At 34.9% G+C, this 18,857-nt stretch overlaps 1 protein-coding gene across 1 annotated transcript in view; it reads right to left on the bottom strand.

Annotated features, from left to right (window-relative positions):
- The window catches only part of DPP10 (dipeptidyl peptidase like 10), a 1,219,576-nt gene that overhangs the window by 106,553 nt on the left and 1,094,166 nt on the right, over positions 1–18,857 (bottom strand). The window contains exons 14-17 of the mRNA XM_007937655.1: positions 10,705–10,796; positions 10,301–10,348; positions 4,397–4,518; positions 3,043–3,090 (exon numbers count right to left, since the gene is read on the bottom strand). Coding sequence (XP_007935846.1) covers positions 3,043–3,090; positions 4,397–4,518; positions 10,301–10,348; positions 10,705–10,796 — 310 coding nt within the window. The remainder of the gene's footprint in view (positions 1–3,042; positions 3,091–4,396; positions 4,519–10,300; positions 10,349–10,704; positions 10,797–18,857) is intronic.

Here is an 18,857-nt window from a genome sequence, read left to right as displayed (position 1 = left end):
AAACTGTGGTCAATGTCATGAGACAAAGTATATGTGAACTGCTGTATGGAAAATGAATTTGCTCTGTAAACTTTCACCCAAATCACAATATTTAAAAAAAAAAAAAGGACATTGGACAAGAGAATCTTAAGAGGTAATGAAATAACCCAGGGATTCTGACAGTGCTAAGCCTGAATGCCAAGGGATAAGCCAATTAGTAAGAGTTTCATGGTGATCATCCAGGGAGAAATCCACATTCAGAGCAACAGTGATCTTCAGCCAAGGGTTACAGTTGTCACTGTGGGAAATCCACAGGATCAGGACTGGAGAAATAGATATCCCAAAATTATTATTTTTCTCTCTCTCTCTGTTTGCTTACAGGATTCTCATTAAAAGAATCTGATCAGCAGCCTCAGAACAGGGGAATCTGTTAAATCTTACAAACTACTTCTGGGCACAGAACAAGTCCGAGAAGAACTGAGAGTTAAGAGTGGTACTGAAGTGGGCATGGAGGATATCTGAGGCACTGGGCAATATTTCATTAAATTTTACTTCTAAATTACCCTCTTTTATTATTTATAATAGTTTTTCACTTATATAGAATGGCTTGTTACAATATTCTCTATTTAGAATGATTTCATCAGTATAAAATCTCAAAAGTAAAAAATACTGGGTAAGAAGATATAAAAGATTTGAGGTTTAAGGTTGAGTTATTCTTTCTCTCTGTCTCCTTCCTTTTTTTTTTTTTAGGAAGGATCTGTTGCAATTTATATTTCTATCAGCAAATTATAGGAGCCTAATTATATCTTCATTAACAATGTAAATTGTTCATATAATTAATTTGTTAAGATAAATTACATTTCAGTGTTTTACCTTGCTTTTTTTTTTTTCTAATTACTGGGTTTAAAGGTTTTCCATATCTGTTAATTATTCCATTTTTCTTTTTTCAATTTTCTCTCTATGCTCTGTTATACATCATGTGGCAGAAAAAGTGAGTTATGACCTATTCAATAGTGTACTTCTTTTCTTTTTTTTTTTACTGTGTTTATTTTCATTAATTTAAAAATTGACTTGCCATTTAATGTTTTATCTCCATGAGTAATTGTCCTTTGAAAAGAAAATTAAACATGTGACTCTCTTCATAGCCCCTCTTCTCTTAATTTTTATCTTGAAACAGAGTTGCCTTCCATATGGAAAAATCACAAAGATTTTCTATAGGCAAAAATGTGTTGTGATTTGCAGGAGAGATTATAAGAAAATACTGATACTGTCCTGCAGCAATTGGATAAAATTAAAGTCAGATTGAGACAAGTTTTTTAACAGTTTTTGTTAAAGACAAAATACTCAATGAATTCCAAATATTTTCCATTTATTGAATGCCCTCTATATGTCATGGATTTATCTTACCTTGTAGCAAATCTGCTTGCTCATTTGCCTAGGAGGCATTTGATCTTGTGGATATTAATTAACTTGCCTCAGATCTCACAGAAAGTATATGCAATGGACCAATTTTGTATACTGATTTGTCTATCTATAATATTCAATCTTCTTTTTATTTTCTCAACCGTATCTCTTTATTGTCATTGTTGTGGCTATTAGTATCAATATTGAACAAATTTAATTTGCTTACAATACCATCTTTAAGGTTTTATACTAAAGACTGGGATGTAGAAATAGATACTAAAAGAAGTGCCAAACTATCTTCCAACTTCACAAAAACTAATGCATACTTAGAAATCTTGCCTTTGTTGAAGACAAACATGAAACCTCATGTGAAAATGAATAGTATAAAATAGTCTTTCTCTGTTCTCTCAAAATGGCATTTGTAATTGAATCTTACACTGTTGTATCAATATCTCCTGTAAGTCAAATGATCTAACTAAAACATTTACTTAATCATAAGTAACTGATGCAAGAGACAAAAACACCATAGAGTAAAGTGACATCATATTTTACTGATTATATTCTTATTCTGATTCATTTGATTATTGGATCTGCCTCTTGTTAGTATGGCATTGGCCAGGCTACTTAATCTTTCCATGACTCAATTTCCTTATCTATAATATGGGATAGGAGCTCTGGTAGCATAGTGCCTAAGGCACTTGACCGCTAACCAGAAGGCTGGTGGTTCAAACCCACCAGCCACTTCTCAGAAGGAAGGTTGCGCAATCTACTTCTGTAGTGATACTGCTTCAGAAACACAAGGGGGGGGTCGCTATGAGTTGGATCCTACTCGATGGCACATAACAACAACATAATATGGGATAATACAGTTAACTATTCCAGGTGATTGTTCTGAGAATTAATTGATTTCATAAACACAAAGTTCCACAATTTGGTTTTCATAGTCTATGTTAACTTATTAGAGCATCAGATAATTTTTTTAACAAATAAAATAAATAAGTAATGAGAGAAGAGGAGAAAATATGGATGAAAGAATGGAGAAAGAAGGCAGAAAGCAGGCTAGCTATTCATTTTTAAAATTAACTCAACCATATGTTTTACTTATAGACCTTACCATAACCTCTTAAACACACTAGCCATGTCTTAATATATATGTAGTGACTATTTCTATCACATTTTTGATAAAGTTCTTACTTAACAAATAGTGGATGTTGAATCAATAAATGAATGAATACATAGAATTAGAAGGCCCTGGTTATCTGAAACAAAAAGACAGAAAACACAGAAAGAAATGTATGTCTCATAATTTTCCTAAAAGTTTGCAAGAGGCAAAGGAAAGCATAAACCAGAGAACTCAAGGACCAGTAGAGTGAAATAGTTCCAAAACAGCCTCATCAATCACTCTTCATTCAATTCAAGCATATCAGACGCCATCTGATTGATCCAACTCCACCTGAAAGACGGCTTACATCACATGCTTTACTATTTCTCTTATGTACACAAGGTTAGGTTGATGGTGCCTATCCATCTTTGCCTACACTATAGACTCCTTTGAAAAATGTTCTCTGGAGCATGACACTCAGTATAAATAATATAATGTCTTAGACTAATGGCAACCATAACTACTCTGAATCCCCTTGCTTGTGTTTGTGTACTCACTTTCTGGGTTGTTCGTGTTATGAAGGCTGACCGATGGAATCCCTGGACCTGGATTTTTAAAAAGATATGAAAAAAAAAAATCTTAAAATCATCGAGTAACAATCACTGAAAATCCTATACAGCAGAGTTCTTTTTTATAAACAGAAGCATTTTACATTTAAAAGATAACTAAACACAAAATCTAATGACTAGTTCATTCCATTGTATGGATATTTTATCCAAAAAATAAAAACATATGAGAAAAAAGCTTTTTGTAAAGATTATTGCTAAGACCTCTCTTCCTCCGAATGTCCTTTACTTCTACATTTCTCTGGCTCTAGATCTTCTTCTTATTATTATTATTTTATTATTTAGATCTTATATCTCAATCTCTGGTCTTTTATTGACTGTTACTGATGTCCAGAAAACAAATTCACAAGCCTGTGATGCCCTCAAGAACTGATCCAAGATCAAATTCTGTTTACCACTCAGCCAAAAAAGAAAGAGGGTCTGTATATTAAGAGTATATCATCCAAAATATAAGTAAAATTTTATAGCTGATTTTATTGTTATTTTAGAAAATAAATTAACCAGAATCTCCAGTTATTTCAAATACACCAGTTAATTAAGATGCCCCCATGAAATGTTACCTTGAATTTTCACTTCTCTAAGAAGGTCTATCTAAAAGTCTAATGCTTTCTCCCTATTGTGTTCATACAGGAAACTCTCTTTTTAATTATTTAATTTTATTTAAGGTATCAGGGAAAAAAAATTTAAAAAAAAAAAAAGCAAGTGTTAGTTAATTCCTCATGGTATCTTGAAACAGGATAGTTTAAGTACCAACAAAAGCAGTAGTGCTCAATTCATCACATTATAAGAGGTCACATGAATTCTATTTGATCTCTGATAAATTGTTGCTATGCCTTAGAAATACCATATAAACATGCAAAACTGTAGAATATTGTTTCAAATTAAAATAATTATTTGAAATCAATGTAAATGCACAGAACTGAAGGGGGCTGTAAATACCAAATATCTTAAAACTAAGCCAATGATTTACTACTGCTTTTCCTAAAGACTGTGATAGGCTTTGATCATTTTTCTCCTTCATTATCATTTTTACATGTCCATGTTCAAATAGCCCTTATTAATTATGTGTCCATGTTGACTTACTCCCAGTTTCTATTTCTAATATGAATAGCTGAATATAATTTGGTTTTTATCATATTCATAATTTAGTCCCTTTTCCCAAAGATTGTTATGAATTTAGAATATCAAATTATATCACCAGCCAGTATAGTTACTAACGATAATAACAGATGATGGTGAAATAAAATGCATAAAATCAATTTTCTGAAATTATTTATTATCTTACCTTTACAAAGTAATAAAAAATGTTGATTCATGGGACTAAAACTGGCACTGAAATATGTACATTGTTCTTTCATAAAATTACATGAAATGCACTGACGATTCAATAATCCTTCAGTAGAAGCACTGAGGAAAGAAAAACAAAGTTAGAAAAGCTACCATTCCAGGCACCTGAATGTATGTATGTATATTTAAATACTAACATAAAAAGAGGAGCTACAACAATGATTTCATACAAACCAAAATATCCAAACTCACTGGCATCAAATTGATTGTGACTCATAGCGACCCCTCCTTGGGTTTCCCAGATGCTATCTTTATGGAAGTAGATTGTCCAACCTTCCTTCCGAGCAGTGGCTGGTGGGCTTGAACCACCAGCCTTCTGTTTAGCAGACAAATGCCTTAGGCACTATGCTGCCAGAACTCTAGTTCCTTGTAAATTATGAATCACCAAAGAAATGCAAAGTCAATTCTCATTGTTAATGTTAAGATATACAGTTTTTCTTCTATGTTATAAAATTAAAATTATGTGTATGTGTATATATACATAAAATTAAATTCAAACTATAAAAATTAAAATTAAATGTACATAAGAATATATACGAAGCTCTGGTGGTGCAGTGGTTAAAGTGCTCTGCTACTAAACAGAAGGTTGGTGGTTTAAACCCACCAGCCCCTCCATGGGAGAAAGATATGTCAATCTGCTTCTATATAGATTTATAGTTTTGGAAATCCGATGGGGAAGTTATGCTCTGTCCCACAGGAACTCTATGAGTTGGAATTAACTTGATAATAGTGGGTTTGGGTAGTGCAGATGGTTAAACTCTCTCAGCTCCAAACCAAAAGTTTGTGGTTTGAACCAACCCCCTTAGTTCTGTGGCAGAAAGACCTGGCAATCTAGTTCCATAAAGATTACAGCCCAGAAAACTTATGGCAAGTTCAGTTCTGTCACATGGGGTCCCTATGAATAAGAAAGGACTCGATGCCACCTAACAACATATATGTGTATGAATATATATAACTCACATATATAATATATATGTATAAATACATATATTATATGCATATATACATATATTCATATGTATGTATATACACATACATACAATGAAAAAAAAAAAAAAAACCTCACTGCCATCAAGTTGTCTCTGACTCATAGTGGCCCCTTCCTTGGGTTTCCCAGGTTATATCTCCACAGCAGTAGATTGCCCAATCTTCCTTCCGAGGAGTGGCTGGCGGGTTTGAACTGCCAACCTTCTGGACAGCAGTCAAATGTGATAGGCACTATGCCACCAGAGATACATAGTTTTAAATCAAGAAATTGATTTTCTTCAATTTCTTAAACTATAATATTACAGTATAATAATACTATAAATTATTATTTGTCTTTTTTTTAATAGGTATTTCTTTGTAAAATCTCACAAGGATGTGCCCATAGAAACTCTCATAGTTTATATTGTTAGTGCTTGAGTTGATTCCCACTTATGGTGACCCATTTGTGCAGACTAAACCTGCTCCATAAGGTTTTCAAGGTTGTGACTTTTCAAAAGTGGATTGCCATACCTATCATCTGATATACCTATGAGTGAGTTCATACTACCAACATTTTTGGTAGTAGTAGATTGCAGAACCTGTACACAGAGCAAGAGACAATTGTTCAAATACAACTGGGGGATACTGTATGATTTTAAATCAAGAAAGGTGTGCATCAGGGTTGCATCCTTTCACCATACTTATTAAATCTGAATGCTGAGCAAATAATCAAGAAGCTGTACAACATATGAAGAAGAACGCAGTTTCAGGACTAAAGGTTCATTAACAGCCTGTGATAGGCAAATGATGCAAACTTGAACTTGAAGCTCTAAATGATGAAGATCAAAAACCAGATCCTTCACTGTGGAGTACAACTCAACATAAAGAAAACAAAAATCCTCACAAATGGACCAATAAGCAACATTATGATTAATGAAGGAAAGATTGAAGTTGTCAAATATTTCATTTTATTTAAATTCGTAATCAATGTCCATGGAAGTTGTTGTTGTTGTTGTTATGTGCCGTCGAGTCGCTCCCGACTCATAGTGACCCCTCCTTGGGTTTCCGAGGCAGTATCACTACGGAAGTAGATTGCCCAACCTTCCTTCCGAGGAGTGGCTGGTGGGTTCTGGTTAGCAGTCAAGTGCCTTAGGCACTACACTACCAGAGTCCATGGAAGTAGCAGTCAATAAATCAAACATATTGCATTGGGGAAAAAAAAAAAAACTGTTACAAAAGATCTCTTTAAAGTGTTAAAAACCAAAGACACCACTTTGAAGACTAAAGTGCACCTGATTCAAACCATGGTATTTTCAATTACTTCACATGCATCTGATAGATTGACAATGAATAAGGAAGAGTGAAGAAGATGCCTTCGAATTGTGGTGTTGCCAAAAATAATACTCAAAATACCAGAGACTGCTAGAAGAACAAACAAATGTGACCTAGAGAAAGTGCAGCAGGAAAGCTCCTTAGAGGTGAGAATGGCTAGACTTCATCTCACCTACTTTGGTCATCTTGTCAGAAGGGACCAGTCAGTCCCTGGAGAAGGATGTCATGCTTGGTAAAATAGAAAGTCAACTAAAAAGAGGAAAACCCTCAGTGAGATGAATTGCTACAGTGGCTGTGACAGTGCTATCAAAAATAGTAATGATTGTGAGGGTAGTGTAGGATGGGGCAGTCCTGCATTTTGTTGTACATAAGGTTGCTGTGAGTCAGAACTAACTTGACTACACCTAACAATGACAACAGAGTGTCAATAAATATGATGGAAGAATAAATAAATGTTTCTACTTCTCAGACCTAAATTGAAACTCATGATTTCTAATTAGCATTTTAAATATAGAATTTGACATTAGTGACAAATATTCCCCAGCAACCACTTGCATAATCATTTTTGGTGTAGGAAATTTATTTTTGTATGGTGATAAATATCATAGTTATGACAATGAGTAATTTGAGATACTTGTAAGGGAAGGAGAAAAGTAATCATTTTTTATTTTTAAAATAATAGTGTTTAAGGTCAGAGACCTTAAAATATTTATAAAAAACAAACTCACCACTATGGAGCCCATTAGACTCATAGCAACAACTCCTAGGGTTTCCGAGGTGGTATCCCTAAGAAAGCAGATTGCCCAATCTTCTTTACAACGTTAAATTTTATGTACAACAATGAATGAAAGTAGTGGTGAAGAAATATCCCCCTGAAAAAAATTTTGACTGGACAGAAGATTCTTAATTTAATTTTGGAATGAAACATAATTTTGACTGTATTTTATAAATGAATCATGCAAAACTAAACCAATTACCATTAAGTCTATTCCAACAGGTGGCCACTCCATGTGCTGTCAGGTAGAACTACACTTCATAGACTTTTCAGTGGCTGTGATCCTTCAGAAATAGATTGCAAAGCCTTCCTTTCAATGTACTTCTGAATGGATTTGAACATCACTCTTTTGGTTAGTTGCTGAGAACTTACTCATTTGCACCACCATGGTCTTGTAAATGAATCACAGTCAAGCTGATTTTGATGTGCAATATGCTGCTGGCATGGATTAAGGAACTGGGGTGCTGAAGTCATCACCAGAAACACCAGAAGAAACTGATGTTCAATGCCAAGTAGAGATTACAAAGTCATCATTTCCCATTTGAAGCATTATAAACTGATGAAAATTCATTATTTTTTCTAGTCAAGTATATTAATATACACTAGACACAAAACACATTAGCTAATTGCATCTTCATGATAACCTACATGGTAATCATATCCATTTTTACCTATGCAAGATAAGGCTAGAGAGGCTAAGAATATGCCACAGTAACACAGAGCTATTCAGCAATAGAACCAGAATTTTAACACTTTTTCTTTTTCTAAGATCTAGTGACACAGTGAGGAGGGCATTTGACTGCTAACAAGATCATGGTTCAAACCCACCAGCGCCTCCACAGGAGGAAGGTAAAGCAGTCTACCTCTGTAAGGATTTACAGCCTTAGAAACACTATGGAGGTCATTATGAGTTGGAATTGACTTGATGGCAATGAGTTAAGTTTGTTTTATGATTTTCTTTCTCTGATCCTCCTATATTTTTACAAATCCAAATTCTCTAGAGACTTATGTTTGTATTTTCTCATAATTTAGATTGTTGAAATAAGGAAACAAAAATTTTAAGACCAAAAAATGCAATACTCAATATAGTCACAATTCTAATTCTACAGGCAGGGGTCTAATGCCCTACATTAAGTCAACCAATGATAATTGTTATGGCCTGGCCAAGACATTGATGGTATTTTCTGGGTCAAATGCTAACATCATCTTACAGTCTAGCCAAATTATATTTGATGAGCTATTAAGGGGAAATTTATTGGTACTACATTTTCTTTGTAACACAGCCTGCTACATTAGTACAGGTCATAGATATCTTGACTATGCTGCCTCAGACACTACAGAGATAAGTCAAGCACAGGAGTCTAAGAAGGCATTTTGATTCAAATCATAGCTTACGCTAATGAGAAGAGAGATTGAGGCAGTTCCATCGGCTGCTCTAGGCCAAAACTAATCTTCTGACACTGTCATTTTTCTTTAAAAGTTTTACAAAATGAAAGGAATAAGACATCAATCAACTATTTCCACGGCTTTAAGGTATTGTCCATGGTCACCAATATCAATCATAAAGTATATATTTCAAGAAAGACAAGGTTCAAGTTAACAATAACAAAAGTACATTGCACATGAATGAATATCTCACAGTCAAAATTAGATCACTCTTTCTAACTAAATAGCTTTTCTTTCTATGGAAGACATTAGAATTAGGAAAATGAATTCCAGAAAATCCAAGGGAAAAAAACAAAAACATGAAAATGACATAGTGGAAGAAGTGATAAAAAAGACAACACCAAACTATACATAAATAGGAAAATAAAGGGGGTGGGTTCGGAAACTTTAAACATGTTTTTTTGTTTTCAAAGGAAAGCTTAGGCTACTTGGTAAGAATTGATAGTGACTCTTCTTCATACATGAATTTCTACTGAGAATATATCATGACAGCTTTGACACTTTAGAAATGGATCTGTGAAATGGAAATGAGAGAGTACATATAAAGTCTAGAATTAATAGGTTGTTTTCCAGGCATTAAATATATTTTTTAAAAATCATCCTTATGAGCTTCCAGTGGAAGTTTTCAGAATGCTAAGTCATTTTAATACTAAATGGCATGATCTCTGGCCCCTATTACGAATATAGCAGTGCATTTAGGAACAGCAGGCAGATTTAAACATTTTCCTAAACCCTGCTTTATTTTAGTAAGCTATAAGTATTCCTGTCTTAAGAAGGGATGTTTGCCCCCTAAATAATCTCAATGTATTTAAAAAATATGAAAAAGGGGGAAACTTCCACTTAATACACTCTACTAAGTATTTACAATGGGCTTTATGTTATTCATTCATAAATTACATGAGTGTCACAATAATGCAATGAAAATTCAAAATGAGCATTAGCAGAAGAGGTTACTGAGGAAAATATGTATATGTTGTGGGATTGAAAGTGATGAGATGCAAGTCATACACACACACAAAGAAGACATTTTGGGACAGTAATAGCACATGAGGAAAACAAGAAAAACAAACAAATAAAAAAAAAGAGAGAGAGAGAGAGCAGCAGGGGAGAAAGTTGTCTCTATTTCCACTCAGGCTGCAATTCCTTAGGCTTACAGTTCAGAGCCAGGATACTAAACTGGCAGTACGTGGCTTCATCATACAGTGTTAACTTTCCTTTAACCACATTGAAAATGTAAGTTCAGATTGTCCCTTGCTTCATTTTGCTGTGTGGATGGCTGTCAAGAAGCCCACCTATGCTAGAGGATCCTTGCACATTGCTTACCTGTACAGCTGCCTCCCTCGGGGAGAAGACTCTGTGCTCAGAAAGTAGCTGCCCGAAAGAAAATAATACAAGCATCAGGCACACATCTGATTTTGTCAAGCCGAACCTTCCATTGAATTCTCAAAATTGTCAAGGAGCAAGCAAGGACTCTTCTGTTTTCAATAACAGGACTTCGATGCATTTGAAAAACTTTTTTTTCTTTATAAGCTCATTCAACCTTTTTTTTTTTTTTTTATTCCCTCAATGTCTCCTCCGTCTCCCTAATATTTCTTTAAGGAAAATCTGTCCTTTACATTCTAGTTTCTTTTGAGTAGGACCCTAGTAAGCAAAACATAATTTTGGTAGAAAAGATGTCATTTGGCAATAAAACTTCTAGCCTGCCTAGAGAACCAAATAACACTCACATTTTTTGAGTATTTTCATCATATGCCAAGATCTTTACCACTTCCCAGTTTCCTGATGTCAGATGCCGCACGGTAATTTGCTCACTTTTACTCTGCAAAGAAGTAGAAAATATTGATTTCCTTTATATATTACCAACTTTAGCAAACTCTAAAGCACTGACTCCCTGTCTCATTTTTATTTCTTTAATTCTTGTATAACATTCAATTCATCATTTTAATTCTGAAGAACGAACACATAACCATATAAATAAAGACTTAGGCAACGATGGTGCATTTATTCCTGTGCTACAACAAAACCATTCAGAAAACAATCCTAGTGATATACATCATCTTGACATCAGTGTTTGGTAGCAATACAGCATGTTACTTACTCTTGTCTAAATGATCAGCAGCTGTGCAGTTTGAACAGCTTTAAATTACAGAAAGCTCAGGAACAACCAAAAAAATTTCATTGTGAATAAATGTGCATTGTTATATGTTTTTAACTTACAGTATGTGCATTGCTATAAGGTTTGCCATTTTCACTCAATGATTAATTTCTTAGATTAACCTATGCTGCTGCCTGTAGTGGTAGTTCATTTTCATTGCTGTTTTACATTTTATTGCATAAAATATAGAATTTATTTCTTCTTCTGACATTTAAATTGTTTCCAAATTTTTGCTCTTAAAGTGACGTTGCCCAAGAACATTCCAATTAATGTCTCTCAATGTATATGGCAAGAATTTTCCTAAGGCAAAAACCTAAAAGTGACATTGTTTGGTCAAAGGATATGTACATCTTCTGCTTAACTGGACAGTGACAAAGTAATTTCCCAAGTAGTGTCAATTTAGACTTTACCAGCAATATGAGTTTCCATCGTTTTCCTTCTTTCCCCACTTACTCACCAAAAGTAATCATCATCAGACGATTTAATTTTTGTCAATCTAATGAGCTTGAATTTACCTCATATACTTTCTCTTATTTAAAACGTGTTAAAACCTACAGAAAGGTTAATAGAATAGCATGATGAAATATCCATAGGGTTTTTACCTCATTCATCAAGTGTCTACATTTTGAATAATTATCCTTCTCTTATGTTGTTTTCTGAATAATTTTAAATTACAAACATCAGAATATTACCATCCTAATTCCTTCAGCACATGCCTCTCAAGATTAAAAATATTTTACTACATAAACATATCTCATATCACATCTATAAAAATTAACTCAGTACCCTTCAATACACAATCCATATTAAAATTTCCTCAACAGCTCCAAATAATCATATGTTTCTATATTTCTGTCTCTATATAATACATGACCACTCAGTCAAGGCTGACATATTGAATTTGGTTACTATAGCTTCAGTCTTTTAAAGCAAAACAGTCATCGTATCTTTTCTGTTTTGTACAACATTGGCTATGTTTTAAGGCTTTTGGCCAAACTGTCTTACAGAATTTCTGACATTTTGGGTTTATCTGGTTTTCTCATGATTTATTTCAGATTAAACATTTTGGGCAAGAATACTATGTGGTTGGTATTGATTAATTTCATGCTTCACAGTAGAAAGTACCTTATTACAGGTTTCCACACAAGAATGCTCTTTGAGTGGAAACTGCCGCATCTATTCCCTGTAAAAATATAGTTTGCTTGTAATTAAAAGTGGGATAATTCTTATCCATTATGTGAATATTCTTTTCATAGTCAACTTTTCCCTGAGTATTTTTGACATCTATTGATGAACATTCCCTGAATTAATTATGATTTCAAAATTATTTTCTAATTGTAACATCCCTTCTATTGTTATTAAATTACACTTTTATGTGAAGAAGAACTTTCCCTACATGTCCTCACGTTTTGTCTATCTCCTTCTTCTACACATATTACTATAAACTGAAACATATATATATTATGTATGTATTTTACTGCAACAGGTTATACTTCGTTACTATTATTGTTATTTATGATGCTGAAATTGTCCAAATGTTTCTAGTGGAAACCCATCAAGCCAATCGCTCTATTCGTTAACATCATTACATTAGTCTTTAAGCACTTCCTTGAAATCTATACAATAAGATGTTCCAAGATTTTTGGACAAAGATATTACTTTCTCTGTCCCATATATGCTGTCAGTCATTTCTCCAAGGAGTCCCAGTTCTTTCTAATGACTTGTGGTATTTAGATTTCAAAATCTTGTGTTCTAATTGCTACTGGGACTCTACAACTCCTAGTCCCTTTATGGTGGCATACATATACTCATCCATCAGGTGACTGATGGATGAACATATTTCCTTATGTTCTCTCTTTTTATGTTTCTCTATATAGGTATAGATAGGCATGTATAGATGTATGTATGGGTATGCATGTATGTTCTAGTGATAGTCTAATCAAAATTCTTACCAACTTGTTTTATATCAAATTTATTTGCTTCTCTTAGGATTTAAATTTATAGTTTTATATTTTTATTCTTTTAATTTCAAAACATACATATGATTCTAAAATATGCATTAGATAAATTGTTTTACTGAGGAGAGTCTTACTTTCATTTTTCTACTCACTTTCATTCATAACATGTAGAATTTTTTTTCATTAGCTTATTTATCTTTTGTTTTGAAAAATAAAACACAAAAAATAAATTAATAACTGTGAGTATAAATATAACCTTAAGTTCACATATATATATAAATTAAAGAGAGTATGGAATTTATTCCTTGTCCATTTTCTGATATCTTCCTTTGTCCTTCATAATCAATTCATCATACTTTTTCTGTTTTTCACAACATTGGCTATGTGTTAAGGCTTTGGGCCAAATTGTCTTATAGAACTTCTGACATTTTGCATTTATCTGGTCTTCTCATGATTTACTTTAGGTTAAACATTTTGAGCAAGAATATTATTTGGTTGGTACTGGAAAGTTAGCTTTCAATGATGCATATCTCAAAAACATACAATAATTAGCATTTTGTGTATGTATATATACACAGATAGATACATATATATAACACATACGAGTACATCTTCAGAATCAGTTCCTTAGTAAGGGTAGTATCATTCTATACACTTACCATGAAGAATGGCTAGCTTCCCAGGGATCAAACAGGGCATTTTTCAGTGTTTGAATGTTTGCCAATCTGATAGGTGGGAAATGGATATGCTGGAGAATATGATGGGCTGACCAGAACCTGCCTCTGGAATGAAGGACCAATTCCCTAAGTTCCTCTAAGTGCTACAGGAAGTACTCTCTCAGCTGTTTACTTTCTTCAGGGATTGCCTTCACTGAAGGAAATTGCCTCAAGTTGCAGTATTAAAAGAAGCTATAGGCAAAATATTGAATTATTCATGAAGTATCAAAAGAAGATAGAAGGAATACATAGAGTCACTGTACCAAAAGAATCAGGTGACATTCAACCATTTCAGGAGGTAGCATGTGATCAAGAACTGATGGCACTGAAAGAAGAAGTCCAAACTTCTCGTCCAAAAGCACTGATGAAAATCAAAGCTTCAGAAATTGATGTAATACCTATTGAGATGTTACAACAAACAGTGCACTCACCTGTATATGCCAAGAAATTTGGAAGATAGCTACCTTTCCAACTGACTGGAAGAGGTGCATATTTGTGCCAATTCCAAAGAAAGGTGATTGAAAAGAATGCAGAAAGTAACAAACTATATCATTAATATCACAGACAAGTAAAATTTTCCAAGGATAATTCAAAAAGAGTTGCAGCAGTAGATTGACAGGGAACTGCCAGAAATGCAATCAGCATTCAGAAGAGGACATGGAATATGGGATATCATTGTGGATTTCACATAGATCTTGGATGAAAGCAAAGAATACCAGAAAAGTGTTTACCTGTGTTTTATTGATTATGCAAAGGCATTTGACTGTGTAGATCATAGCCAATCACTGATAACATTGCAAAGAATGAGAGTTCCAAAACACTTAATTGTGCTCATGAGGAATTTGTACAAGAGGCAGTCATTAGAACATAACAAGGAGATTCTGCATGTTTAAAATCATGAAAGGTGTGCATCAGGGATGTAACCTTTCACCATATTTATTCAGTGTGTGTATTGAGCAAATAATCCATGGAGCTGGACTGTATGAAAAAGAATGTGCCATCAGGATAGAAGAAAGACTCATTAAAGCTCTGTGATATGCAGATAACACAAGTTTGTTTGCTGAATGTTAAGAGGAATTGAGGCACTTACTAATGAAGATCAAAGACGAAAGTCTTCAGTAGGGATACTAAATCACCATAAAGAAAACGACAATCCTAACAAACAGAGCAATAAGTAATATCATGAAAAATGAAGAAAATATTGACATTTTCAAGGATTTAACTTTACTTATATCCCCATCGACCCTTTAAAGCAGCAGTGAAGTAATCAAATGACATACTGTATTGTGCAAACCTTCTGCAAAAGACCTTTTGGAAGTTTTAAAGAGCAAAGATGTTACTTTGAAGAGGAAGGTGTACCTGACACATGCCATGATATTTTCATTAGCCTCATATGCATATGAAAGGTGGACAACATATAAGGACAGCCCCAGAATAAATGATGTATTTGAATTGGGGAGTTGGCAAAAAATATTGAGTATACCATGGACTTCTAGAAGAATGGACAAATCTTAGAGGAAGTAAACCTAGAATGCTCCTTAGAAGTGACAATGGCCAGACTTCTTCTCTTATATTTTAATTATGTTGTCAGAGGAGATCAGTCCATGGATAAGGATATCCTGCTGGGTAAAACAGCGGGTCAGAGAAAAAAGCAAAGACTCTCAGTAAGACGTCCTGACACACCTGAGCAATGGGCTCAAACATGGTGAGAAAATTGAGGATGGCATAGGCCTGGGCAATTTTTCACTCTGTTGTACATAGGGTTGCTTTGAGTTGGAGTGGACTCGATAGTACCTAACAACAATAGTCCATTTATATGAAATGTATGCTTCAAATATACTCTTCTAAGTTGACATTATATTTTGACATTTCTGATACCAAACAAAAAAAGTGTGTGAAAAAAAAAAAATTGTGGTAGCTAAAGTTATGTGTCAACTTGGCTGGGCCTGGTTTTGAGTGGTTGTACAGCTGGTTTTAGTGATTCCCCATGATGATACTGTAATAAACTCTGTTCTGATTACCTAGTGTCACTCTGACAACAATATACCACAAATGGGATGGCTTGAACAAACAAATTTATTCTCTTACAATTTTGGAGGCTTTAAATCTGAGTTCACAGTGCCAGGCTCTAGGGGTTGGGTGAAAGCCCCTCAACCTTGGGCTTCAGCTCTGCCTCTTGCTCCCAGCCCACAGATGCTAGAGGCATCTCTTCACTCAGACAGCTACTGGCTGCTGAGGCTAACAAGCCCAAGGTTGACAAATAAAATGGCACAGTCCCGATGTTACCAAATTGCATGGCAGGTCATTAATTCAAGTCCACTGAAAGTCCCAAGATCAGCAGACCATGGCTGACTGCTGAACAATGACTTGGCTACATTCAGGGTACAAGAATGCCATAAGCTAGAAACCATTCTCAAAGCTGTTTCTTATATGTGGAAAGCAGACCACATCGCAAAAGCAGCTACTCAGCTGAGTAGCTGCTTGTGGTAGAGCCCACCATGGAGTTGATTGCCAGTCTCATCATGGGGAATAACTACCATCAGCTGCCCAGCCACTCAACCAGGCCCAGCCAAGTTGACACACAACCTTTAACTACCACAAACGTCATGGTGGAACCTGCTATGAATACTGAGTAGCTGCCTTAGGTATGTGGTCTGCTTCCAGTATGCAAGAAGTATTGAGAAAGATCTCTGAGTTTTCTGGCACTCTTGGACCCTGTATGCAGCCAAGCCTTCATTCAGCAGCCTGCTATGTTGCCTGCCGATCTTGGAACTGTTTCTGGACTTGATCTAGTGGCCTACTGGGTTACTTAGTAATCTTGAGACTGTTCTATTTTACTTGTCAACCTTGGGTTTTTCAGCCTCAGCAGCCAGAAGCTGCCTGGATTAACAGAAATCTCTAGCTTCAGTGGGCTGGGAGCAAGAGGCAGAGCTGAAGTTCAAGGTTGAGGGGCTAGCACTTGGAATTTGGACTTCTAGCCTCTTATACTGTAAGAGAATAATTCTGTTTGCTAAAACCTTACATTTGTGGTGTTTTCTGTTAGGGCAGCACTAGAAAATCAAAACAGTAATCCTTATGTAATCAAATTTATCAATATTTTTTATTGCTTGTGGTTATTGGTTCTTTAAAAAGTCTTTTCCACATCAAAGTTACAAAGAATTTACTCATATTTTCTCCTAGCACATGTATAGGTTTATTTATTAGTGTTAGTCCTCAGGCTATTTTAGAGTTACTGTTGTAGTTTGCAACTAATTTCATCTTTTTCTTAATTGATACTCAGTTTTGCCAAAATAATTTTATAAAATTGTTCATTTTTTGTAGTGATTTGATATGATATCTTTATCATATATCAAATTTCTGCATGTGCTTGAGACTCTTTCTATACTTTCTACATTATTTCATAAGTCTCTATTCATATCCCAATACCACTCATTCTTAGCTATATACTTTCCAAACATCTATGCTAATTTTTATATCTGTTAAGATTAGTCCCTTCTCACTGTTCTCTTTCAGACTTTCCTTAGGTATTGCCACATCTCTATTTTTCCAAATGTGCTTAAAAATAAACAAATCTACTTCAACAAATGAAAAAAAAAATTTAGATATTATGTTTAGAGATAAATTCACAGATAAATGAAATCATTATGATCTTCAGTAATTCTAGCCAAGAAAAATGATGTTTTTCCATTTGTTCAAGTCTGCTTTGTTATATTTCAGATACATTTTAATGATGTCCTCCTAAGGATTTATACACTTAATTTCATACTTATTTTCTGTTCTTATTTATACCTAAGGAGCTCTGGTAGCATAGTGCCTAAGGCACTTGACTGCTAACCAGAAGGCTGGCGGTTCAAACCCACCAGCCACTCCTCGGAAGGAAGTTTGGGCATTCCTACTTCCATAGTGATACTGCCTCAGAAACCCAAGGAGGGGTCGCTATGAGTCAGGGCCGACTCAATGGCAAATAACAACAACAATAAATTTATACCTAAGCATTTTACATATTTTGCTGCTGTAAATAGGGCTTTCTCTCACATTATAACATTTAACTGACTATCGCTTGCTTGTGTATAGCTATTAATGCACTCCACTCCTGCTTCCTCATTTTATGTATTTGTTAGAGCAGCACCCCATTCTTGGTACCAAATTCTGTCTTAATTCTCTAGTGCTGATATGACAGAAATAACACAAGTCACTGGCTTCTGTGGTAGTTAAGGTTGAGAGTCAACTTGACTGGGCCTGCGTGAGTGACTGAATAGCTGGATGTAGTTATTCCCCATGGTGAGATTGGCAATAAATTCTATGATAGAATCTACTGGAGCAGCTGCTTTAGGGATGTGGTCTGCTTTCACTATATAAGAAGCAGCTTTGAGAAAGGTCTCAACTCTTTGGCACACTTGAACTCTGCATATAACCAAGTTGTTATTCAGCAGCCTGCCATGCTCTGCTGATCTTGGGACATTTTCTGGACTTGAATTAGTATTTTGCCAAGTTGTTTGGTAATATTGGGACTGTGTCTTTTTACTTGTCAACCTTGGGTTTGTCAACCTCAGCAGCCAGTAGCTGCATGAGTGAAGAAAGGCCTCCAGCTTCAGCAGGCTGAGAGCAGGCTGCAGAACTGAAGCCCAAGGTTAAGGGGCTTTCACCCAACCCTTAGAGCCTGAATTTATCTCAGATTTCTAGCCACCAAAATTGTAAGAGAATAAACTCCTACTTGTTCAAGCTACTCCACCTGTGGTATCTTCTGTTAGAGTGGCACTAGGTAACTAAAGGAACTCTAGCAGCATAGTGTCTAAGGCACTTGACTGCTACCAAGAAGGCTGGCGGTTCAAACCTACCAGCCACTCCTCAGAAGGAAGGTTGGACAATCTACTTCCATAGTGATACTGCCTTGGAAACCCAGGGAGGGGTTACTATGAGTCGGGTCTGACTCAACGGCACATAACAACAACAACAAGAGGTAACTAAAACAGCTTCAACAAACAGAAATTTATTCTCTTACAGTTTAGGAGATTAGAAGTCCGAATTCAGAGTGCCAGCTATAAGGGAAG

Source organism: Orycteropus afer, unplaced genomic scaffold (assembly GCF_000298275.1).
Source record: "Orycteropus afer afer isolate SDZICR_OR568_19922 unplaced genomic scaffold, OryAfe1.0 scaffold00004, whole genome shotgun sequence".
Classification (NCBI taxonomy): Eukaryota; Metazoa; Chordata; class Mammalia; order Tubulidentata; family Orycteropodidae; genus Orycteropus; species Orycteropus afer.
The sequence above is the reverse complement of the archived record's forward strand: the minus strand, read 5'-3'. Positions and strand labels throughout refer to the sequence as shown.